Below are 25,647 nucleotides of genomic sequence, written 5' to 3' on the forward strand. Positions count from 1 at the left end.
CTCCAAGGCCCTCAGCTGTCGCAGACTGTCAGCTTGACCTGGGACTGCTGGGCCTGACACAAAACCACAGACACACAAATACAGACATACACCCACTCTCTGGGCCAACAATCAGTCTGGAAATCACCTGAGGAGGACATAGAGGGACCACAGGAAGGTACAGGAGGTTGATTCAGCATCCAGAGGGCCTGAAGAGAGGAAGCAGGTCGGTTTGGTTTGTTTGTTGGTCTCCACACTGAGCAGACGGCAGGTGAAGGATCCCACCAGCTCACCGTTTGTAGTTTCATCTGTGTGATCCGAGCAGATTCAGAATAAAGGTGGGTCTGAGAGTTTTTCATTTAAACGGTGACAAAAAGTGTTAAAGCTTACTTCAGTTAATTTCAGTTACACGAGCTTCAAAATATGACCTGAACAACCGCCATGTTTTTATATCAACACATTTTTTGGTGTCAGAATTTTACACCTTTTTTTTAAGGTGGCAGACCAAACCCAAATTTAGCTGCCATGAGATTGAATTTCATGAGCCTAGAATAGGTCGGGTGAAACAGACGAGTACAAACACTGAGTGGTTTTAAACGTACATTAGATCACGTAAGCATTACACGCACACAACATTTTATTCTCTATATCTAATTCTATATGCAGCTCAAACGTCTATAGCTGTGGTAACGTACTTTGTTCCATTTGTGTACACTGGGGTGACCTGTCCTGTCCTGGTTGTTTTTCATACCGTGATGAAAATGTCCTGGCTTTCATTGTTTTTCATTTGCCACTAAACTGACCGGCACTATGGCAGACTCTGTGTCGTTATTTCATTCGTTATTTTTTAAACTTGTCGTTATAAAACATGTTCAGTATCCTCTGAGAAGCCTGAATCTGTGTCTTTGGTTGTAGATAGTATTTGGTAATATAACAATTCTCTATCCATACAGAAGAGGCATGCTTTAAATGTATTGAGATTATAAAGCATCTCTGAGTGAACTTTGAGTGAAAATATGCCCCCCCCCCCCATGTATCACAACTTTAAATTTCAGTTGTCATTTTGTTTCATAATTGTACATTTTTGATCAATATCTCTGTCTAAACTTTATTAATGGAACTAAATGTTACATGTCAGTACATGTTTAGTGAGTGTTCAGATGTAGAACATGTCTGTTTCCTTCCACACGCATGTGGCTTATAAAGCATGTTGACTTTTCTAACAGTAATTCATGGTGGTTGAACAAGTATTAAAAAGTACCAACAGAGGAATGTAAAAATACCTTGGGTCAAAAACAACTCTTTTATGCCTCAAACTTAGTTAAAGTATTAAAGACAATATTTGATGGAGCTATAAAGAGCTTAGAAACGTCTGAAAAGTAACCCGGGCTACACTTCATTTTTTTACTAAGTAGAGTGTAGTTGTGATCATTTGAACATTTATAGGAATAAAACTACTTGAGAAGTTTAGAGAAATATAAATTCTGTATTTGGTGGAGCCGTTACCGACTCACAGAAGTCTGAAAAGTGAACTCAACAACTTTTTGTAAGTCGTCAAAAATTTTGGAAGCCGCTTTTGTAATCTCTGACGATATGTTTTAAAAGTTTAAAATGTTGTCTACTGTGTAAAATCTTCATCTTTAAATTAACTTCTGAAATTTAGTGGCAGAAAATGAAAATACTCTAGTAAAGTACAATATTTAGTAAATATACTGAGTTACTTTCCATCACTGATTATTCAAAATGGAAAGGATCAAAGTAAGAATCACAGCTCTTTAAAATGTCACCAGTTTGCCTTTGCATTTAACGCTTAAATTCTGTGCAACCTGCTCTAATTATTGCTTTTCTCAAACTGATTTTGTGTCTTGCAGTCTTTCAACTAAACCTGGTTGTGATTTCTCTCTAGGTGGGGCCGTGCTGATACTGTGGACATCACATCATGGATCAGTGAGTACAATCCTTTACATCTTTATTATCTCCATAAGCTTCTGTTTGAGTGATCGTGAGCTAAATGTTGCAGATTGAAAAGCAGCAAAATCTCCACAACCAGCATCATAAATGATCAGTGTCTCTCTGGGATAGAGCTGAATCCATTTTCATTCCACAAACGTAGCATCAACAGTCCACTGATTTAACAAGGAAGGGAAAGCAACGTAATACTGTGAAAACCTCCATTTTATTCATTTTTATTTTTACATGACCTGTAAATCTGTAAACTCTAAAACAGTTTGATGCAGTTTATAGAACACTGAATAATTGTAAATAGGTTGATCAGGAGAAAAGTGAGATTTTTAGATTGTTTTTCTCTTGAAAAAACACATTTCCCAACTCCTGCTCAGTTTTAATGGAAAAAATGCCGTAATATGTAGAACAATACTGTAATTTTTGCATTTAATTCTTGAAAAAAAATACAGTTTTCCCTGTTAAATGTACATATTTTATGCTGCAATCTTTAAAACAAGTAACATGGAAATTTCTGCATTTATTACATGTAGAAAATATAGTTTGTTTCCAGTCAAATTGATGGACTTTTGTGTTCATACATGACATATGCTTTAACATTTATTAACTGCAATTTTTTGCTAAAACAGTCATCATTTCTCATTTCCACATTACAGCTTCCAGATCACAGAGTGTCTACAAAGGAACATAACATTTAGTCACAGCTATCTGGAACTGAATGATGCAGAATTTTACTTTAAAAAAGACAAAAAAAAACCCAACAAAAACAAGACAAAATATTACAAAAATTAGACACAAAATGGCAAAGGCGACAAACAAAATGACAAAAAGTGAGACAAATGTAATGAAATGAAATAAAAATTAGACAAAAATGTTACTAACAGACAAAAAAATGATTAAATGTCAAAAACGAGACACAAAAATAACAAAAGCGTGAAACAAAACGACAAAAACAACGAATAAAGCAAAACACAAAATGAGACAAAAAGGAAACACAAAACAACAAAAACGTGAAAATACACACGTGGACAAAATTGTTGGTACCCCTCAGTTAAAGAAGGAAAAACCCACAATTCTCACTGAAATCACTTGAAACTCACAAAAGTAACAATAAATAAAAATTTATTGAAAATTAAATAATCAAAAACAGCCATTACTTTTGAATTGTTGATTAACATAATTATTTAAAAAAACAAACTAATGAAACAGGCCTGGACAAAAATGATGGTACCTCTATAAAAGATTGAAAACTATTTGACCAGAGTGACATGATTAACTCAGGTGTGTCATTTAATTGACATCACAGGTGTTTCCAAACTCATAATCAGTCAGTCTGCCTATTTAAAGGGAGACAAGTAGTCACCCTGCTGTTTGGTGAAAAGGTGTGTACCACACTGAACATGGACAACAGAAAGCGAAGGAGAGAATTGTCCCAGGACATCCGAAAAAAAATTATAGACAAACATCTTAAAGGTAAAGGCTATAAGACCATCTCTAAACAGCTTGAAGTTCCTGTGACAACAGTGACTCATATTATTCAGAAGTTCAAGACCCACGGGACAGTAGCCAACCTCCCTGGACGTGGCCGCAAGAGGAAAATTGATGACAAATTGAAGAGACGGATCGTTGGAATTGTATCCAAAGAGCCCAGAGCAACCTCCAAAGAAATTAAAGGTGAACTCCAAGGCCAAGGTACATCAGTGTCAGATCGCACCATTCGTGGTTGTTTGAGCCAAAGTGGACTTCATGGGAGACGACCAAGGAGGACACCACTGCTGAAAAAAACTCATAAAAAAGCCAGACTGGAATTTGCAAAAATGCATGTTGACAAGCCACAAAGCTTCTGGGAGAATGTCCTTTGGACAGATGAGACCAAACTGGAGCTTTTTGGTAAGGCACATCAACTCTATGTTCATAGACTCAAAAACCAAGCATACGAAGAAAAGAACACTGTCCCTACGGTGAAACATGGAGGAGGCTCAGTAATGTTTTGGGGCTGCTTTGCTGCATCTGGCACAGGGTGTCTTGAAAGTGTGCAAGGTACGATGAAATCTGAAGACTATCAAGGCATTCTGGAGAGAAATGTGCTGCCGAGTGTCAGAAAGCTTGGTCTCAGTCGCAGGTCATGGGTCTTCCAACAGGACAACGATCCAAAACACACAGCCAAAAACACCCAAGAATGGCTGAGAGAAAAGCGTTGGACTATTCTAAAGTGGCCTTCTATGAGCCCAGATCTGAATCCCATTGAACATATGTGAAAGGAGCTGAAACATGCCATTTGGAGAAGACACCCATCAAACCTGAGACAACTGGAGCTGTTTGCTCATGAGGAGTGGGCCAAAATACCTGTTGACAGCTGCAGAACGCTCATTGACAAATACAGAAATCGTTTAATTGCAGTGATTGCCTCAAAAGGTTGTGTAACAAAATATTAAGTTATGGGTACCATCATTTTTGTCCAGCCCTATTTCATTAGTTTGTTTTTTTAAATAATTATGTTAATCAACAATTCAAAAGTGATGGCTGATTTTGATTATTTAATTTTCAATAAATTTTTATTTATTGTTACTTTTGTGAGTTTCAAGTGATTTCAGTGAGAATTGTGGGTTTTTCCTTCTTTAACTGAGGGGTACCAACAATTTTGTCCACGTGTGTAAATGACAAAAACATGAGACAAAGACAAAAGCCAGACGAGAAAAGACGAAAACCAACAAAACAAGATAAAATATTACAAAAATTAGACACAAAACGACAAAGATGACAAACAAAATGACAAAAAATGAGACAAACAACACAAAACAAAAAATTTGACAAAAAAGCGACAAAAAATGAACAAACAACAAAAACGGGACAAAAAATTATAAAAATGTGAAACAAAACGACGACACAAAAAACATATTTAATGTTAAATGTACAAACTGTTGTGCCAATGATGGAAAAATGCTGTAATATTCATAATAAGTTACACAAACTTTATTTTATGTGGTATTTTCATGTAAATCTTCACATTTTTAAATGTAAAAACTTTTTTACAGTAAAACATGGAATGAAGCACATTTTTAACCCTAAAATCAACAACAGCAATGCATGTCTTTACCGTAAATGTAGAAACTTTAATTTTTTTTTACAGTGTGCAACATAATATTCCCTTTTTAATCAAAAGTTTGCTGTGAAAAAAACCCATCAAACTTGTGACATGTGGCTGAAGCAGTCAGTCTTTGTGTTTCATTTTTTGTTTCTTTCAGGGAGGATGACAAAAACTCTGTGGACATCCACGACAACCCTCCGGCTCCCGACAACGTGGTGAGGGAGGAAGGAGACACGGTGAGTGACGGCACCATGCCAACCCCCACCATTAGCCCCGCCATTCCCCAACTGTTTAAAATAGCCCCCAGCTGGGGCAGGATCACAGCGCAGCGTCAATAGTAAAAAATAAGAGCTCAGACTGAAGCGTGTCAGAGTTTTATAACATGGTGGGGTGATCTGTGAGGGGCAGTTTCATTAGAAATTTCCTCCATTAGTGCTAAAGTTCTCAAGTGACCAGTAAAACCACAGCATACGAACCTATAAATAACCACAACTCCACATGTTTCTCTTTGTTTTAGTGCAAAAAGTACATTCTGAAAATTGAAGGGATTATCTTTTTACAAAATATTATGAACAAACTGAAATTTGTCAAGAAAAATAAATTCAATTTCATCAACATTCAGCCTCAGTTTATCATTTCCACATTACAACTTCCAGATCACAGAGTGTCTACAAAGGAACACAACATTTAGTCACCTGGAACTGAACTAGAGAGGATTTTACTAAAAAAGACGAAAAACAACAAAAATCAGACAAAATATTACAAAAATGAGACACAAAATGACAAAAGAACAAAGAACAATCTAGTATTTTACTTTCTGATCCAAACAACTTGTCATGGTCTAGAAATGATTTTAAATTTATAGTTTTACTAATTTACAATCTGCAGTTAATGTCTTCTCTGTAATTTTTACACTTTGAGGGCCGGATTGGACCTTCTGGAGTTCTAATGACTCAGATATACAGGAAATATTGGCACTTAAATATTTAAATGCTTTCTGTTCCATAAGACTCAAATGAAGTTGTGTCTCTTCAGGTCTATTTCATCTATGAGGAGGAGGTGGAGGTGGAGGAGAAGGAACCAGAACCTCCTTCAGAGCCGATTGTCCGGATCAACGACAAACCCCACAAGTTCAAGGACCACTACTGCAAGAAACCCAAGTTCTGTGACGTCTGCGCTCGCATGATAGTCTGTAGGTATCACTAACCATGATCTATCTATCTATCTATCTATCTATCTATCTATCTATCTACGAGACCCACTTCCCATAGCAGTAGAGCAACAAAACTTGGCACAGTTATTAGTCTTTCTTTACATAGGAACCACCTAGAGTTATGCATTTCTCCCATCGTTTGATACAGCTCTGGAGACTGTTTTTGTAGAACACCCCAGGTTGGTCCTCCAACCACGATGTGACTTCAGAAATCAAGGCTGCATCATCTGGGAAACACTTTCCTTTCAAAAACAACTTCATGGCTGGGAAGAGGTGAAAGTCAGAGGGTGCAAGGTCAGGAGAGTAGGGAGGATGGGGGAGGATTTCATAGCCACATGCCCGTGCTTCTGATCTGGCGACATGCGAGTTGTGGACCGGAGCGTTGTCCTGCAGGAGGAGGATGCCTTTGCTGATCTTGCCCTGCCTCTTGATTTTGATAGCTTCTCTTAATTTCCTCAAAAGTGAAGCATATTAGGCTCCTGTAACTGGGGTACCCTTTGCCAGGAAATCTGTCATCACTACTCCGTCCTGGTCCCAGAAGACTGTGAGCATGAACTTGCCAGCGGAGGGCTGCACCCTTGCCTTCTTTGGAGGTGGTGAGTCCAAGTGCTTCCACTGCATTGACTGGGCTTTGGTCTCTGGATCATAGTGATAGACCCAGGTTTCATCCTGTGTAATCAGTCTTTTGAAAAACTTTGACTCATCTTCTTGGCACATCTCCAAATTCATCCTCGAACACTCGACACGTTCTCGCTTCTGGAAAGGTGTGAGCAACCTGGGAATCCATCTCGCAGACACTTTATGCAGATGCAAATGGTCATGAATGATAGTTTGCACAGATCCTGTACTAATCTTGACCTCTTGGGCTATTTGGCGAATAGTAATGCACCGATCTTCCAAAATGGCAGCCTCAACTTGATGTACAGATGCCTCATCAATGGCAGAAGGGGGGCGACCAGGTCTGGGAGCTGTTTCCACAGACTTCCGACCATGTTTGAATTCACGATGCCAGCGTTTTACAAGGTCATATGATGGGGCATCATCACCATAAGTTTCTTTCATTTCATCAAAAGTCTTCTGTGGTGTGCGTCCTTTCAAATACAAAAACCGGATCACTGCACGACACTCAACAGGCTCCATTTCACACATGACTCAGTTCAAACACCTGTAAATCAGAAACCACAAACAGTTCAGAGCTGTAATTTGCCACATAACCCATAGAGATGTAAGTTATTGCACATGCAAAATTTCAGCTAGATCAGACAACTGGAAGTGGGTCAGGGGCATTACTTATTGAACGTCCCTCGTATCCATCTATCCATCCATCCATCCATCCATCTAACTGGTTTTAACTTCTTGGTTTCAGTGAACAACAAATTTGCTCTGAGGTGTAAAAACTGTAAGACCAACATCCACCACTCCTGTCAGTCCTACGTCGAGTTCCAGAGGTGCTTCGGCAAAATAGTGAGTTTGTAATTCGGTGTTTAAACTGTATGTAGCGCTAAAATGTGTGCAGATTCCTTTACTTTGCCCTATGAGGCTGACGTTCATGACTACAACCTGGTGTTTTCTGTTTGGTCCTTGTAGCCGCCGGGCTTCAGACGGGCCTACAGCTCTCCACTGTACGGCAGCGACCAACCAGACCCAAGTAAGTCCAAGTCTGACGATATATCTCTTTTCATTTAGATGTGTTAACCTTGCATTCATTTGGGTAACTGAGGTCACGTCCTGTTTTTTTCCTAAGAACTGCTTGGTGGTTTTAGCAGCAACCTTGAGGTATTTTTAGGAGCTACATTTACTACTTTTACTGCCTTTATGACAGCAAAATACTGAAAAAGTAGTCCCAACAAAAACAGAGAAGTTAAATAAATAAATGAAATATAATGATTATGAGAAAACCCTTGATCCACATATTTATATATATATACACATAGCTTATTTTTGTCAAAATAAACAAGAGTCACAAGACAACAACATAATCCAGAAGATTAAACTTTAGATATCTGTCATGATTTGGGTGCATTTGTGAGATTAAATATTTCTTAAATATGTGCTGCAACCTTTCTAATATTGCATATTTCTCTATCAAATTACTATCCCTGGAGCTGTGCAGCATATTTGTGTAATTATTGGAGCAACAACTCCGTCTTTCACCAGACAATCCGAACAGGAACGACCCCGTTTTGACACCCTGAGGGTCGGTGTCATCATGGCAAATAAGGAACGCAAAAAGAACGAAGGCGACAAGAAGAACGTGAGTCCATAATACCACTTCAAACTCCAGAAATAAAACTTCAGAAGAAATGCCAAGATATTCATGTAAACACAGCAGCTCTGAAAGGCTTTTAACTATGAGATCTGTGTCCTTCAGATGTTGATGATGATGGAGGAGGAGGAAGAAGAGAACCAACAGCCCAAAGAGAACGAGGAGGGAGGAGAAGGTAGAAATAAACAACCTAAAATACGCTACAGATGGATGACAAATGGAAGGAAAGCCAACATTAAGGGGCTTGGTGTTACCAGAACAGCTTAAGGGTTGCCGTTGATTCTCAGAGTCTCTGAACTCTGGTGGTGGCATCAACATTGTTTCTCCAACAGATATTCACTCATTTGGTGATTTGATGATGGCCTTTCTTACATTTTAGTCTAAAATCTTAAGATGTGGTGACTGTGAAGGCCTCTCATGCTCCCTAGATGTAGGCATTTCCATTCCCAGGCAAAATAGAGCTGTTGTATCACTCAGAACAAGTCTGTGTTGGTTTCCAGTCACTCTAAAGGGGAACAAATGAGCCCAAACCATAGCTACACAACGCCTCCTACAGCATTAGAGGTCACGTTTTCAGGTTTTTCCCTTCAATTTGCCATCGATCTGTAGTTGTGGTCAAGAAAATTTTGCATTTACTAAAATTAGCAAAATGTGTTTTAATTAAAATTAGACAGGACGCTACATACCTGAAATAGAGAAACAGGAAGGTGTTGTTGACTTTGATGTGTGACGTTCGTTCAGGGAAGCCTGATGATAAAAAGGAGAAGGGAGGAGACAAAGCTGATGACAAGGTGAGAAAACAAGTACAGCAGTCAATGGAAATAGGTGATTACTAGGGCTGAGAATCTCACAATATGATACGCGATACATGGTTCACGACACCAGTTCTATCACGATACAGCCATACTGTCTGTCTGTCTATCTATAGTGCCTAATTATATTAATTAAAGTATCGATATTTGGCTGCAGCGCATCGATACTCAGGAGGAAGGACGATGATGAATCTCTGTATCGATATTTTGTCCCACTCCTAGTGATTCCCTGTTTCCTATTACCACTATATTTGCATGTTTTTGTCTTAAATTACTACCATCAGTCACATGCAGTAACATCTGCGCTGTTTTGCCGACAGAGTAAGGGAACATTCTCCCAGTCCCACTACTACCTCGCTCTCTACCGCTTCAAGGCCATCGAGAAAGACGACCTGGACTTCCAGTACGTTTGAAAGAGGCACACAGCAACTAAACACACTGTAGGGCATTTATGTCTGGATTCTCACTATACTTTCTGAACAAAAAGACCCATTTTCTGCTCGTATGTTTGTGTCCCAGCCCTGGTGATCGGATCACGGTGCTGGACGACTCCAATGAGGAGTGGTGGAGGGTGAGTTTAACGTCTTCATGGTTTAAGCTTTAAATATGCCGTTTCATTTTGGAGGATGAACCCAGATTCTGTTCACTGTGTTTTCAGGGAAAGATGGGCGAGAAGTCGGGCTACTTCCCCACCAACTACCTCATAAAAGTGCGAGCCTCAGAGAGAGTCTTCAAAGTGACCCGCTCTTTCGTTGGCAACAGAGAGATGGGACAGATTACACTCAAAAAAGATCAGGTAATGTCCCTAATGTGTGCCTGTGACAAGAAAAAAACTCATGGAAACCATCATTCTATCTGTGACTGTGAGCCTCCTCCACCTTACAGAGACTTGATTCAGTGGATCATGCTTCACTGCTTTTTATTTCCGATACTAAATCTCTCACTCACCGCTGTGTTCTTTATGATCTGCTTGGATGGACATCACTAAGCATTCGTAGACAACAAAACTAGTCAATGTTCATCTGCAAAGCTCTGCTGGGTAAACTCCCAGAATACCTCAGGACCTTCTCACTTCCAGCTCTAGTATTTACCATCTAACCTCCAAATGGTTGCTTTGAATGTTCCCTGAACTCTAACAGACTTTGGCTGAACAGCGTTCTCCCATCATGCAACATGGTGATGGAATAATCTTCAAAAACTCTTAAACCAGAAACATTCATATCCATTAAGTGGTGGTCATTTTGTAGAAACTGTATGTGTGTTTGTGTTCATTTTGTGCATGTTTATGCTCATTTTGTGTGTTTTTGGTAATTTTTTTGCCAATTGATGGTCATTTTGTATGAACTGTGCGTCTGTTTGTGGTCATTTTGCGTCAAATTTGGGTCATTTTTTGTGTTTTTGGTCATTTTGCATATATTTGTGGTCGTTCTATGTGTGCTTGTGGTCATTTTATGCCTGTTTATGGTCATTTTGTATATTTTTGTGATCATTTTATGTAAAGCTATGGTCATTTTGTGTATTTTTGTGGTCATTCTATGTGTGCTTGTGGTCATTTTGTGCCTATTTATGGTCATTTTGTGTATTTTTGTGGTCACTTTGTGTCAAACTATGGTCATTTTGTGTGTTTTTGGTCATTTTATGTATATTTGAGCATTGTATGTCTATTTATGGTCATTTTGTGTATTTTTGTGGTCATTTTGTGTCAAACTCCTACAACACTCCAGCACCCTTCTCACTTTCAGCTCTGTTCTAAAACTGAACTCTGATCTGTTTTCTGTAACTTTTACATTTTGTATGGCTGCTGCTTGGCCAGGTCTCTCTAGAAAAAAAAGATCTCTTATCTCAGTGGGACTTCCTGGTTAAATAAAGGCAAATAAACAAATGTGGAACAAGAAAACATGCACTAACGTACTTTAAATTTTGATCCTATTGTTGCTCTGAATGACCAATAAATAGATGTGGGCCAGGACACGACATGAAGCAGCAGTCAGAGGCCTTAGTGAACGTATGAACACTGATTCCTGGTTGCTCTGTCGTCATGTTGAACCTCAGATTGTGGTGAAGAAAGGAGATGAGAAAGGAGGCTACCTGAAGGTCAGCACTGGACGCAAGCTGGGCTACTTCCCCGCTGATCTGCTGCAGGAGATCACTGTGACATAAACACAACGCCATGCAAGGAAAGAAGAAACAACACAAACTGGACACGTCACTGCTCAGGGGGAATTCTCCAGATCAACTTTCTACATTTGTTGCCTTAAAAAAACAACTAAATCTGCTCATGCTGTGTCTGTAAGAGCAGAAATCTATTTGCTGTAATATATTTGTGCCTTTAATGCAAAGTGAAGAGAGTGAATAAGTTGGTAGAAGACAGTTGTATGATGCATGTCTTTGGCTGAGAGCTGCATAGTGATCCAACGTTCAGACGTTTAAAGCTGCTGCTGCTGATTCTAGTTTGCACACATCCTGAGAACGAGTAGAGACGAAGCAGTTAATATATTTATATGAGAGTGGACATTAATTAAAGCTTACTGTGAGATTAAACTGATATATTTTTGCACCTCAAAGCAAACTAGTTAAATGCAGCCATCACAAAACCTCAGAGTGATGGATAAATATCGTCAAGGTAATTTAAAATGCACCGAGAACCTCATAATTAACTAAAAAACACACATATTTAGCTGTTTCTTCCCATGTAATGCTGCTGTTCATTTACAGCTATGGTCTGTGAATTAAATATACCGCATGGCATTCATTCAGAAATCAAAAAATGTAATACTTTAGCTAACATTATCCTCTCCCTCAGTCCACTACAGCTGCAGAAACTGAAGCTTCAGAGCCGTTAACATGCACAGAGCTTTATATGAACTCATCGTTTCACACACTGGGATCCAAACCTACAGAAGCTGTGTTTTCTGCTCCAGTTTAACTCTTTTCAGAGTAATTTTTGGTCACACACCTGTTTGAACACGCCACAGCGACCACAGCCTGCAGCGTGGGGCGTTTAGGGAACATCGGTAAACTGTAGCATCTGTAAAGCAGTTCTGTTTAAAATTGTTTGCACCAATTACTGCACAATGCTTAAACGTTTTAAATAATAAACCCAAAGTGCACTTAAAAACTGCATTTGTCTTCAAATGTTTCTAAAAAAAACCAAAGCTGTGTGTTCGTATTTAAAAGAAAAGTTAAAACTTTCCAACAACAGCATCCACTGCAGATGGACAATTTACTTTTCTTCTTTTTGCTCGTCGTCTTCTCTTCAGAATTAGAAAAAGAAAAAACATTTTGGTGGAATAGTACTTTTAAAACCTTAACTTACTCATTAGAAAGTAGTATTTTGGTGGAGTAGTACTTTTAAAACCTTAATTTGCTAGTCAGAGAGCACTATTTTGGTGGAATAATACTTTCAAAACCTTAACTTGCTCTTCAGAAAGTAGTATTTTGGTGTAATAGTATTTTTAAACCTTTAACTTACTCATTAGAAGGTAGCATTTTGGTGTATTAGCACTAGTACTTTACAACAACAGCATCCACTGCAGATGGAGGATTTACCTTTCCTCTTCTTCTCCTCTTTAGAATCAGAATCAGCTTTAATGGCCAAGTATTGACAGGATGTACAAGGAATTTGGTTGGTGTCACCCTAGGAATAAGGAAAGAGAAGAATAGTTTAAAAACGGAACTATAGAAACAAAAACAGGGGGAAAATAGTAGTAATAAAAATAAATTTCATTTCATTTCATTTATTTATTTATCAGGACAGTGTACAATGACATTAAGCTCAAGAGCAAAGATGTTTGTACCAGACTGTAGCTTTTCAAGCTAATTTCCATCTGTAGTCCTTAGGGAAAGGGACGGGAGCCAAGGTGCAAATACACATAAAATACATTTGACTATTTTCGAATAGTCCCATTCATAGAGTTACAGAATTAAAACTCATTATTCTTCAAAACCATCCGTAACATCTCAGCCAGTCATCATCCCAAGCAAATGCCTTTATAATAATGTGTATTAGAATAGAACACAGTATATACAGATACTTACAAGCTAGAAAGGAAGAAATAAACACAGTACAGCAAAAAGCAGAGAATGCTACAACTGTCCACGTGCAGATTTTTAATTTTAAGATAAGACAAAACAGCGTGAATTAATTTTTTTTAAAGAAAGAAATCCCACTGGACCAAGTTGAATGCTGGACCCAAAACTGTCAGGACCAACTGATAGCAGCATGAAAAATAAATAACAAAGAAACACAATACAGACAATATGTGCAACATGGAACATGCAGAAAGTAGTAGTTTGGGTTGAAAAATAGCCGAATAGAAAGTAGAATTTGTGTGGAATAGTATTTTAAAACCTTAACTTACTCATCAGAAAGTAGTACTTAGGTGGAATAGTATTTTATATGACGACAGTAAATAAACCCTCCAGCCTGTTCGTGTGTAGCTGATAGCGGACATTTTGTTTTGTAGTTCCTTTCTTTCTTCTTCCTCCTCCTTCTCCTGTGCTGCTGGTTCTTTATGTATCCTTTGTGCTCTGGCGCCGCCTTCTGGACTGGAGTAAGAAACACAGAGTACACAGGCAGTACAGTTTGTAAGGCATCTATTTGACCTGAATTCAACTTAAAGCTTGTAATGTATGGAGAGAAAAACTACAAACCTGTAATTAGGTCTGTCTACAGTGTTTAACTGCTTATATTCAGCATCTACACAGGTGAGTTTCAGGTGAATAAACATCCTGTTAAAGGATCCTTATGCCCATTTTACCTCAGTCAACTTCAATGATTCACATTTCATATCAAAATAATTCAGAAAAAAACTCAAAATACGGCATCCTTTCATTTTTTATAGTAGATTTAAAGCTTATTAAGGCTTTAATTTCTTGATGCCTATTGTCACGCATTTGCAAGATACCACTTTCATTCAGACTGCATTATTATTATTAATATATATTTACATATCTCTGTTCTATGTTTAATAGATAAATTGACAATCTCTACTTATTTTAGCATCAGCTGGAAAACAAAAGCACACAAAAAATGTTTTTTATTTAACTGTAAATAAATTCAGGTGTCAAGGAGTTAACATGAATTACACTGTAATGGAATCAGAAGGGAAGAACTATCATACCCAAATACTACTTTCTGATGAGTATGTTGAGGTTTAAAAACTGCTATTCAACCCAATGTTGCACATATTGTCTGTATTGTGTTTCTTTATTTATTTTTCATGCTGCTATCAGTTGGTCCTGACAGTTTTGCGTCTAACATTCAACTTGGTCAAGTGGGATTTCTTTTATCTATTTGTTTTTAAAATATTTTTAGTCAATTAATGCTGTTTATCTGATTTTAAAGTTAAAAATATGTATGTAGAAAGCTGCATGTATATTATTCCGTTAAAAATATAAGATTGAAACTGTTTTTTAATGGAGCTAACCTTATTCTACACAAATAAAACCGATTCATTTCCATTTTAAAAGCTATTTCTGAAATCAAAGCGGAAAGGGGCGTGGTCAGCGACGCCACGTTCCCATAATTCCTAGCGCTCATCGGTCAGTTCCAGCTACAGAACAGTTATTTATCTCTGATCAACGATCTTTCATTTAGATTATTAGTGGTCTACGATGTAAACGGTTGGTATTCGTGTCCTGTAAATAAAATAAATCAGTTTATTTTTTTCTGAACCCTGAGTGAAGACAGCAGCTCTGAGAATCGGGTCGGAGTGGAAAGTTTAGGACGGCAATCCACTCTTGTTTCTCTTCAAATCGTATAAATCTTTCGCCTTTTACTAAAGATTTCCGTGGAGAGAAACAGCAAGAGTATAACTTAATTTTTTGTTGCTCTGCGAAAGCGGAGCTTTCTGGTGATGTTCAAAGAAAATACATTTCACAACTAACACGATATTACTGTATGACGTAGGAATTGCAAGCTGACAGTATAAGTTCTTTGTAATAATACTTAGGTTAATTAATTGTATATAGAAATGCTGTCTGACACTACAACATAACATACAGGTGGAAAAATGTACCAATTAAAGCAACTAAAATAAATGATTAAAATTTAAAAAAAAATTTTAAAATAATGTTTTCAGTGTTTTATGTTTAAATGCATCCTTGCTGATTTTCCTGATGAGATAAATGATGGAGAAAATACGAAAAATGTGAATTTAAAGGTGAATTCCTCTCAAAATACTACTTATAGTATCTTATAAGTAGTATTTTAGTAGTAGTAGGAGTATTGTAGTATAAGATCAGTGTCACCCATGAAGTACCTTCTGACTGAATAGAGTAGTTTTAAAGTTTTATTACACTTAAAAATACTGTTTTCTGTTCAAACACGAAAGGTTTGTTCCACTTGAATACTACTTTCTGACCAAGAAGTTAAGGTTTTAAAAGTACTATTCCACCTAAATACTACGTTTTGTTCGGCTGTTTTTCAACCTAAATACTACTTTCTGCATGTTCCATGTTGCACATATTGTCTGTATTGTGTTTCTTTGTTATTTATTTTTCATGCTGCTATCAGTTGGTCCTGACAGTTTTGCGTCTAACATTCAACTTGGTCAAGTGGGATTTCTTTTTTCTATTTGTTTTTAAAATATTTTTAGTCAATTAATGCTGTTTATCTGATTTTAAAGTTAAAAATATGTATGTAGAAAGCTGCATGTATATTATTCCGTTAAAATATAAGATTGAAACTGTTCTTTAATGGAGCTAACCTTATTCTACACAAATAAAACCGATTCATTTCCATTTTAAAAGCTATTTCTGAAATCAAAGCGGAAAGGGGCGTGGTCAGCGACGCCACGTTCCCATAATTCCTAGCGCTCATCGGTCAGTTCCAGCTACAGAATAATTTATATATATCTCTGATCAACGATCTTTCATTTAGATTATTAGTGGTCTACGATGTAAACAGTTTCTATTCTGTCCTGTAAATAAAATAAATCAGATTATTTTTGCTGAACCCTGAGTGAAGACAGCAGCTCTGAGAATAGGGTCGGAGTGGAAAGTCTAGTTAGTCAGTCTACTCTTGTTTCTCTTCAGATCGTATAAATCTTTCGCCTTTTACTAAAGATTTCCGTGGAGAGAAACAGCAAGAGCATAACTCAATTTTTTGCTGCTCTGCACAAGCGGGGCTTTCTGAGGATGTTAAAATAATACGTTCAGCAGCTAACACCATATTGCTATATGATGTAATAATTACAAGCAGACAGCGTGAGTTCTCTGTACCAGTACTTAAAGCTCGTGTCCAGAGTTTGAATCGCAGCATCTCCCAAAACACTGTTGGTCCCTCCCTCTGATTTCCTTTATTTGTGCACGCGCGCAGTACATGAGAGGAGTGCCCGGAGTGCTGCAGCATCTCGCCTGTTATGCTGTGTTCCACGCTTCTGCATTTAGTACATTTAGTAAATAATAAAGGAATTACGTTAGAATTCTGTATTGAGTCTAACTTGTCCTAATACCAAAATAACATGAATCTGCTCAGACGAACTAGTAAAGTTTCAATATGTGATTACACTCGTGTATCCCTCTGGATGACGTTGTTTATCAAACTTAGTGCATTTACGCGTGTACATGTGTTACATTGTTTATTTATTTCTATCTAGAGTTCAGAATTGCATGACTCCTCTGATGAAGAGTATGTCCCAGACGCCCCAACATCTTCCTCCAGAGGTCGGGCATCTAAACGAAGCCGTGAGGCGGGCTATGGAGGCCGTGGTCGGGGAGCGACGCGAGCACCCCGAGCCAAAAAACGTCCTGCAGTCTCTTGGCCTGACAAGCCGTGGGATTGGTAACTTTTCTGGAAGTTGCTGATCCCTGATGCTCTCTCCTCCACAAGCAAAACAAATGTGCGCGCGGTTGCGTAGTGCGTAGCTCGCCCACCTCTGCATGGGCTTGCTTGCTGTGCGCGTAACCGTTGATTGACAGCATGACAAAGCGGAAGCTTGAACTTGATTGGTCGGCAGCGACCGGCGCTTTTTGGAATAACATGGGGGTCTATGAGAGGAAGGCGGACCTCAAGAATACATTTTCATATCACGTCATACTAACATTATATTATAGTATCGAACTAGACTAACACATTTAAGCTTTGTTAAACAATGATACATAAATTGAAAACAAACGGAAACTCCGGACACGAGCTTTAAGTTAATTAATTGTACTTAAAAATGCTGTGTGACATTACAACATAACATATAGGTGGACAAAATGCAAGAATAAAAGCAACTAAATAAATAATTCAAGTTTTAAAAAATACTTTAAAAATAATGTTTTTAGTGTTTTATGTTTAAATGCATCCTGGCTGATTTTCTTGATGAGATAAATGATTGAGAAAATACAAGAAATATGAATTTAAAGGTGAATTCCTCTAAAAATACTACTTATAGTATCTTATAAGTAGTATTTTAGTAGTAGTAGGAGTATTGTAGTATAAGATCAGTGTCACCCATGAAGTACCTTCTGACTGAATAAAGTAGTTTTAAAGTTTTATTACACTTAAAAATACTGTTTTGTGTTGAAACACGAAAGGTTTGTTCCATTTGAATACTACTTTCTGACCAAGAAGTTAAGGTTTTAAAAGTACTAGTCCTCCTAAATACTACTTTCTATTCGGCCATTTTTCAACCTAAATACTACTTTCTGCATGTTCCATGTTGCACATATTGTCTGTATTGTGTTTCTTTGTTATTTATTTTTCATGCTGCTATCAGTTGGTCCTGACAGTTTTGCATCTAACATTCAACTTGGTCAAGTGGGATTTCTTTTTCTATTTGTTTTTAAAATATTTTTAGTCCGTGGAGAGGAACAGTAAGAGTATAACTCAATTTTTTGTTGCTCTGCGCAAGCGGGGCTTTCTGATCATGTACAAAGAAAATACAAAAGATGTTCTTCTTATCTGTTCAGATATCTCTTCAGAGGTCACCACAGCTTGCTGGATAGTAGTGCAAATTGCGGATGATGGGATTGGATGAGAGTCTATAGTGGGAAAGTATCAATGATGCAAAGGTGTGGTTCACTAAAATAAAAGGTTTGCAAGTTATAATAAATAAAACAGGATGTGTCACCAAAATAAGACATCTGCAATCAAGAATCAATGCATTACAGATCTTTCCATCTAGATGGAACATTTGCGACAATGCCTTGTCTGACCTTGAGTGTCATTTGATTTGCCAAAGGTTTTGAAGGCCCTTCTGAATTTTGAGAGGCTGATTATATCTAATTCAATACTTTCTCAATAAAGCTACTGTCTCTATTCCTGTATGTGCTAAATCATCTGATATTTTTGATTTAAAATTTGATGTATCGTATTTATATTAACAGTGTCTTTTTTTTTTTTTTTTTTTTTTTTTTTTTTTTTACAACACAGACAGACACATGCAGCTCCCAGCTCTTCAGCAGTGTGTTCATGATGGAATATTCCACTCTTCAGGTGCCAGGTATGGTGTGGCATCTTCAAAGAAAATGTTTCAGAGACATTTTTTGCAAGAAGCTCTTCATTTTTTTTTGTCATGCATTGAGGTTCCATACAGCGCACAATCCTCCTGCCTCTTCAGTAGGCCTTTGCTGTCCTTGTACATTTGTACAGCGGTGAACAGCCCTCTCTCCGTGTCCTCTTTGAGCCAGTGTATGTCTACTGATGGAATGCAGTTGGGATCTTCCCACCGACGCACCCAGCCCTCTAGCTCCACCTGGAACACATTTAACGCGTATAAACATTGTTGTTATTGTGTACAAAGTAATGTCAAATCATGATTGAATTCTTTCTCTTTGAATACCTTTTAAAACACCGTTAGATTGATTGCATATAATATGAATATCACTTAGTGGCAAATCAGGTGATTCCAGGGGATAATCATGACCCTGGCTTGTAGACGACACTGTGGGCTGGCCTGTGGACGAGAACACAGTGGGCTGACTTGTCGGTGGTAACACTGTGGCTGTCTGCTTGTGTTGTTTGTGCTGCTTGTGCTGCACAGTGGTCTCGAAAGCAGGCTGGACGGCAGGCTGGACGGCAGGCTGGACGGCAGAATTGGGCTGCTTTGACCGGATTGAGTCTGAGAAGTTTCCAAATAAGGCAGTTTTATATTGTTAGTAGTTTCCTTTCTAAAAATGAATGTGTGATGATCATTTACTCTGTCTCCTGCTTACCTTCCACAGACTGGCATGCAGCTATTAATTGCGCATCATCATCTGACCATGGTGGAAGATGAGATTTGGAGGTCCTTGCCAGATGTTGCTGATCAACAAATGCATTGTAAATATTTAGATTTTATAACATCAGTTTTTACTTACCAACAGCAAACAAACACAACATGTTACAGTGATTAAAATAACATTGATTTGAAAAACTTTCATTTACTTTGCAGTTGTCATTAACACTTACTTGTTCCTTGTCATTAATATATTTCTGGAATCTTTTCATCTGCACGCTTGTGATATGGGTCACGGGCGTGTTCAACCACCTCCTCACAGAATTGGATGCCTTCACCATCCTCTCTCTCTCTGTTCACAGCTGAACTGCTCTGGCCTGTTCTTCTGGGTGGTGTACTGGCTGTAGAGTTCCCACATCTCCTGAAAGGTTCGAGTCTCAAACCCTTTCTGGCCACAGATGCACGGGTCAATGTTGGCCTCGAGGATCGTGGAGACCTGGGAGAAACTTTCGGCATACTCAGCCAAGTAGTCTTTGATCCACTTGTTTCCAATTTCTCCCTTTCTGTGTAGATCTCTGACCTCTGCTCTGTGCTTGTCAAGTATGCTGTAGTCACATTAAGACTAATAATTAATAGCTTATTCATGTTATTCATATCATGTGCAATAGACATGTGTAGAGCAGGTCTCTAACCACAAACTATTTCCATACTGTATATTTGCTCTTATGTTCTAAATATTTTTTAGGGTGTGTTATCTAGTTTATTTTTAATGCTGCTATTCGGAGAGTGCTAAAATGATGTTCATTGTTTTCTGTAACAGTGACAATAAAGATCTATTCTATTCTATTCTTAGCACAGTCATCATTATTGTCACTGCAACTGTGATAAATAAAGAAGTTGAGTCATGAACACTGAAAAAGGAAGAGTTTTACAGGTAATCTATTTGAAGCATAACAGTATTATATTGTAGCCTACAATGGTAATAAATAATACATGCTTACTATTTCATGTAGCCCACATCATTTGCCACAAGCCAGTGGAATGGAGCATTCATATACTGTCCAAACGGCACCACTAGCCCAGGCACAGCTGGCGTGAGGGCATAGAGGCGCTCTCTGCTCACAGGAGCCTCTCAGCATTAGTCAGGGCAGATGCCTGGTACAGCAGCTCCTGTGGAGGTATAGGGAAGACCCTCTGCCCGTCTCTGTAACACCTTGCCTCGTTGGTTGCCATCAGTACTGCCTGCTGTTGGTCTACAGGTGCCCCAGGGTTGACAACGTGAATGACTGGGGTCGTCATCTTCACCCCAAGCTGATGAAATTAATTTAAACACAAGAACACCTGAGCAACTACATAATCAGACTGATGGAGTGCTTCATTCATCCCCAAAGGGAATTTTCTGACTGAATAAAGTAGTTTTAAAATTTTATTCCACTCAAAATACTGCTCTGAGTCCAAACACTGGTTGGTTTACATTTCTACAGAACCCACTAAAATTCTGCATTTATTTAATGATGTTCAGCCCAAAAAATATCTGATTAATCCAATAAACTCTAGCATGCTCTTGTTTTCTTTGTACATCATCAGAAAGCCCTGCTTGTGCAGAACAACAAAAAATTGAGTTATACTCTTGCTGTCTCTCCCACAGAAATCTTTAGTAAAAGGCAAAAGATTTATACAATTTGAAGAGAAACAAAAGCTCATTGATGACCTAAACTTTCCATTCTGACCTGATTCTCAGAGCTGCTGTCTTCACTCAGAGTTCATCATTAAAGTAACTGATTTATTTACAGGACAGAATAGAAAATGTTTACATCATAGATCACTAATAATCTCAATGAAGCATCGTTGATCAGAGATAAATATAAACTATTCTGTAGCTGGATTATGGGAATGTGTCGTCACTGACCACGCCCCTTTCCGCTTTGATGTCCGAAACAGCTTTTAAAATGGAAATGAATCGGTTTTACCTGTGTAGACTAAGGTTAGCTCCATTTTTTTTAAAAAAAGTTTCAATCGTATATTTTTAACGGAATAATATACATACAGCTTTCCAAATACATACTTTAACTTTAAAATCAGATAAAACTACATGGGTGACACTACAATACTCCTACTACTACTACTAAAACACTACTTATATGATATTATAAGTAGTATTTTGAGAGGAATTCACCTTTAAATTCTCATTTCTTGTATTTTCTCCATCATTTATCTCATCAGGAAGATCAGCAAGGATGCATTTAAACATAAAATACTGAAAAAAAAAATTAAAGTATTTTTTAAAACTACAATCGTTTATTTAGTTGCTTTTATTGTTGCATTTTTTTCCACCTATATGTTACGCTATAATCTCAGAACGCATTTTTAAATACAGTTCATTTAATTACGTATTGACTCAGAGAATTATTACTAACAACCTTCATTTGTACAGTAAATCTGATGTCATTTACATATTACATGCATTTCTTTTGTACATCATCAGAACGCTCCGCTTGCGCAGAGCAACAAAAAATTGAGTTATACTCTTGTTGTTCCTCTCCACGGAAATCTTTAGTAAAAGGCGAAAGATTTATACGATCTGAAGAGAAACAAGAGTGGATTGATGACCTAAACGTTCCACTCCGACCCCATTCTCAGAGCCGCTGTCTTCACTCAGGGTTCAGCAAAAATTAAACTGATTTATTTTATTTACAGGACAGAATAGAAACTGTTCACATCATAGATCACTAAAAATCACATCTGAACATCGTAAATAACATAAATAAATAAATAAATACAAACGACTTCAGCCAACAACGGCCGGACTGTCGCAAGGCATTGTGGGATCATGGCGGCGATAACCCCGCCCCTTTTTACTTTACTTAACAATATCTTATAAAATACAATAATAAATATATAGATTTTCCTTCTGCCAAAATATTTGACACTCATACATGTTTTTTTTTTCAATATGGTGAAAAATATCGCCACTGTTTGTCTGTAATTCGCGTCTACTCGCACGCATGCGCAAACAATTAGAAACAAAGAGTATCTCTGTCAAGAGAATACTCCGTTTTGGGTTTCTATTTCGGTTCCTGTGTTTCCTGATTGGAATAATTTGGGCTTTTTACCTGTCAGGTAATGCGTTTTTTCTCACTTAAGTAAAATTAAAAGCTTTTTTTGCTTTCGTTGACTGATATATTCTTATCTAACTGATTAGATTATTATGATTAGTATGAATGTAGCTGCTGATGGTTTGAAAGACTTAAAGTTTGATATAAAAGAACACCGGATAAGTCTGAGGGGTTGTCAAATGATTAATGTAAGAAGATAACAGAAATATAAATTCTAATACATAAATCTGCTCTGACTTTGTAGACTGAGATACTGGATTTACTGAAAGATATCATGTAAAACGTTTAGACCTTAAAATCCCTGTTTGGTTGAAATGTGACTCAGACTACACACTGCTTTTTGTGAGACATCAAAAAAAGTTTAAAGCCACTGGTGAAATTTTTAACAACTGCTGTATTTTAAAAGCTTGATATATTATTTTTTGTGCAAAATCTTCATCTCAAAGTAACTAAAGCTGTCAGAAAAAAGAATAAAGTAGCATTATATGTAAATATTCGAGTTAAGTACACATACATTACAACTGTACTTATCTACAGTACTCAGGCACATTTACTTCGTTGAATGAATGTTAAACCGCTGCTCGTTAGAGTTTAAACTGGAGTCTAAACAAGTCATCCACAGTACGACAACATGGACACAAACCTGAAAATGATAGTGATAAATTAGCTGGCGCTGTGTGGAAACAGATAACGTAATGTGAGGGGAAAATTTCACACAGGTGACTCACAAATTAACCTGCATGAGTTCATTTCTACGGATGCTTACCAAATCCCTCTAACGAGACAGTGCAGCCTCTTCCACTCCTCGATATTTTTATGCTGCTGAATTCATTCCTACACATGTCTGATTGACTTGCAGATAATAATAAAAACGAATCTTAACCTCTTTCACAAGTTGCATCAGTTTCTCCACTTCATTAACCCAGACACAAGAAGCTCATCATCAGCAGAAATATCTTCAGGAAACAGTTTGCAAAAGGAAGCGATTCTATCTGCTTTGGTCACATGACTAAACAGAGAAATTAAATTTATATTTTCAAAAATCTGTAAGACAGCTGGGGCTGCACAGTGGGTCGGTGGTTAGCGCTGTCGCCTCACAGCGAGACTTTTATTTTTTTTTCACAGAGACATTTTCAACATTAGAGGGAAATTTTTGAATACTTTTGGTGCAAAAAAAATGAAATGTAAAAAAATAATCTTTCTTAAGAACATTCACAAAAAAATCACTGGATTTTGGTTGATTTTTATGGGAATGTTCTTAACTCTCCTGTTGTCTTCATTTATGGGCACCAAAAAATATTGTTTCCTTGTTGAAAAAAATCCAAAAATTTAGCAATTTTTTTTCCAAATTTCAGAAAATTTGCAAAACCTTCAATAAGAAAATTCCAATAATTTCTTAAATGTTTTATTTTAAAAAAAATCCCCCAAATTTGGCAAGAAAATTCTTGTAAATATTTTCAGAAAAAAGGGTTAAAATCTTCCAAAAAAATCTTAAAAAATTTCTAAAGTGATTACCTATATATCAGTAAAACTTGTAATGTTTTCTTTGAGATAAAAATCAACCAAAATCCAGTGATATTCGTATATATATGTAATCACTTTAGATATTTATTTTGTTCCACCAAAAAATGTTCAGAGATTTTCCAAAAATACTGAGAATGTGGACATCAGAAGTTTCACTGTGAAAATATTTTTTTTCAACATTTTCAAACTTTAAAACGGGTCAGTTTGACCTGCAGGACGACACGAGGGTTAAGGAAAACATCAGAAAATACTAAAATTTAAGTGAACTCTGAGATATGCTGTCACTATATGATGTCATTTCTATTGTAACACAAATATAAGAACACAATGATTATATTTGTAAACTAGAGATTCCAATATGATGTAGAATATATTGTGACTAACATGAGTGATGTGGCTCCAATAGCTATGTCAATTTTTAGTAAAAAAAAATTAGTGGAAATTAACGCATTTCTGGGTAAATTAAAATGTAAGGTTAAAAAAACAAGAAATGTCAAAAAAGAAACAAAATAACCACAGAGATACACAAAATGACCCACAAACAGACTGAAAACGGCCAAAAATAATACAAAATGAGCACAAAGACACACAAAACAGCCACAAAAAGATACATGACCACAGAAACGCACAAAATGACAAAAAAATGACACAAAATGAACACGGAAAAACACAAAATGACTCTGTGAGACAGATAATTATCATATAAAGACACAAAATGACAAGAGACACACAGAATAACTAGAAAAAATGCGCAAAATGACCACAAAACGGACTGAAAATGAGCAGGTCATGTGATCTGGAATTAACACACTTCTTTGACAGGTTTTGGGGAACTTAGTGGAAAGTGGTTTAATTTGAACAATATGATTATATTTGTAAAGTAGAGATTCCACGTTTTAAAATATGTTGTGATTGCCAGGAGTGAAATGGCTCCAATAGCTATATTGATTTTTGGTAAAAAAGAACCAAAAATTAGTAGAAAATATCACATTTCCATGTAGATTAAAATGCAAAATAAAAACCTACACTGGGAATGGCTTATTTCACTCTTATGACTCATTAAGAACATCATAAAGGTTAAAAAAATCTGATTTTTTTTGTAGTGTGGGGTTCATCGCAGGAGATCCGGGCTCCAGGACTATTTTATTATATTTCTGCTTTTAAGACAACTCATCTGCTCGGTTAGTTCTGACTTGTCGGCTCGAGTTTCCACTGATGGGCTGAAGCAGTGGATCTCACTGGTTGTCAGTATTTTTTATTTCCGTTTCCCAGAGAGAGCTCTTGTCATTTTGTCAGCCTCCCTGTGGCTAAAGTATGCAGGGACAGCAGGGAGGGCTGTCAGACTGTACCTGCCTGAGAGCACCTTTCCCCGGGTTGATGATGAGTCGTACTAAAGTGTGTTTCGTTGTGTTTGCATCCTAATGGGGACTTGACCCTGACTGCACACCGACCCGTTGGGGACCCGATGCTTTCTGAGGGTCCACATGTGGTTTAATGGTTGCATCATGCCAACGTCGTGTCCTCACAGGGATGTAGAAA

At 37.3% G+C, this 25,647-nt stretch overlaps 1 protein-coding gene, 1 long non-coding RNA gene and 4 other non-coding genes across 6 annotated transcripts; 3 read left to right on the forward strand and 3 right to left on the reverse strand.

The window, feature by feature from the left end:
• Positions 1 to 5,137: 5,137 nt before the first annotated feature.
• Positions 5,138 to 11,531, forward strand: stac3 (SH3 and cysteine rich domain 3). Its single transcript, XM_051949765.1, is given in 13 exon segments — positions 5,138 to 5,151; positions 5,187 to 5,265; positions 6,065 to 6,221; positions 7,609 to 7,706; positions 7,830 to 7,890; positions 8,400 to 8,420; positions 8,423 to 8,496; positions 8,614 to 8,683; positions 9,250 to 9,299; positions 9,641 to 9,723; positions 9,840 to 9,891; positions 9,979 to 10,116; positions 11,373 to 11,531. Coding segments are annotated over 13 exon segments (1,005 nt in total). The 3' UTR covers positions 11,481 to 11,531.
• A 3,525-nt stretch (positions 11,532 to 15,056) lies between these two features.
• LOC127534610 (U5 spliceosomal RNA) lies at positions 15,057 to 15,170 on the forward strand. The gene has a single exon (XR_007942853.1). It is a non-coding gene; the product is annotated as a U5 spliceosomal RNA (small nuclear RNA).
• A 1,169-nt stretch (positions 15,171 to 16,339) lies between these two features.
• LOC127534611 (U5 spliceosomal RNA) lies at positions 16,340 to 16,452 on the forward strand. The gene has a single exon (XR_007942854.1). It is a non-coding gene; the product is annotated as a U5 spliceosomal RNA (small nuclear RNA).
• A 436-nt stretch (positions 16,453 to 16,888) lies between these two features.
• Positions 16,889 to 22,276, reverse strand: LOC110956794 (uncharacterized). Its single transcript, XR_007942317.1, has 4 exons — positions 21,922 to 22,276; positions 19,702 to 20,779; positions 19,094 to 19,554; positions 16,889 to 19,006 (listed from the first exon to the last, which is right to left on the reverse strand). It is a non-coding gene; the product is annotated as an uncharacterized LOC110956794 (long non-coding RNA).
• LOC127534612 (U5 spliceosomal RNA) lies at positions 21,058 to 21,169 on the reverse strand. Its single transcript, XR_007942855.1, has one exon. It is a non-coding gene; the product is annotated as a U5 spliceosomal RNA (small nuclear RNA).
• On the reverse strand, positions 21,956 to 22,069 carry LOC127534609 (U5 spliceosomal RNA). Its single transcript, XR_007942852.1, has one exon. It is a non-coding gene; the product is annotated as a U5 spliceosomal RNA (small nuclear RNA).
• Positions 22,277 to 25,647: the final 3,371 nt, after the last annotated feature.

Source organism: Acanthochromis polyacanthus, chromosome 6 (assembly GCF_021347895.1).
Source record: "Acanthochromis polyacanthus isolate Apoly-LR-REF ecotype Palm Island chromosome 6, KAUST_Apoly_ChrSc, whole genome shotgun sequence".
Lineage (NCBI taxonomy): Eukaryota > Metazoa > Chordata > Actinopteri > Pomacentridae > Acanthochromis > Acanthochromis polyacanthus.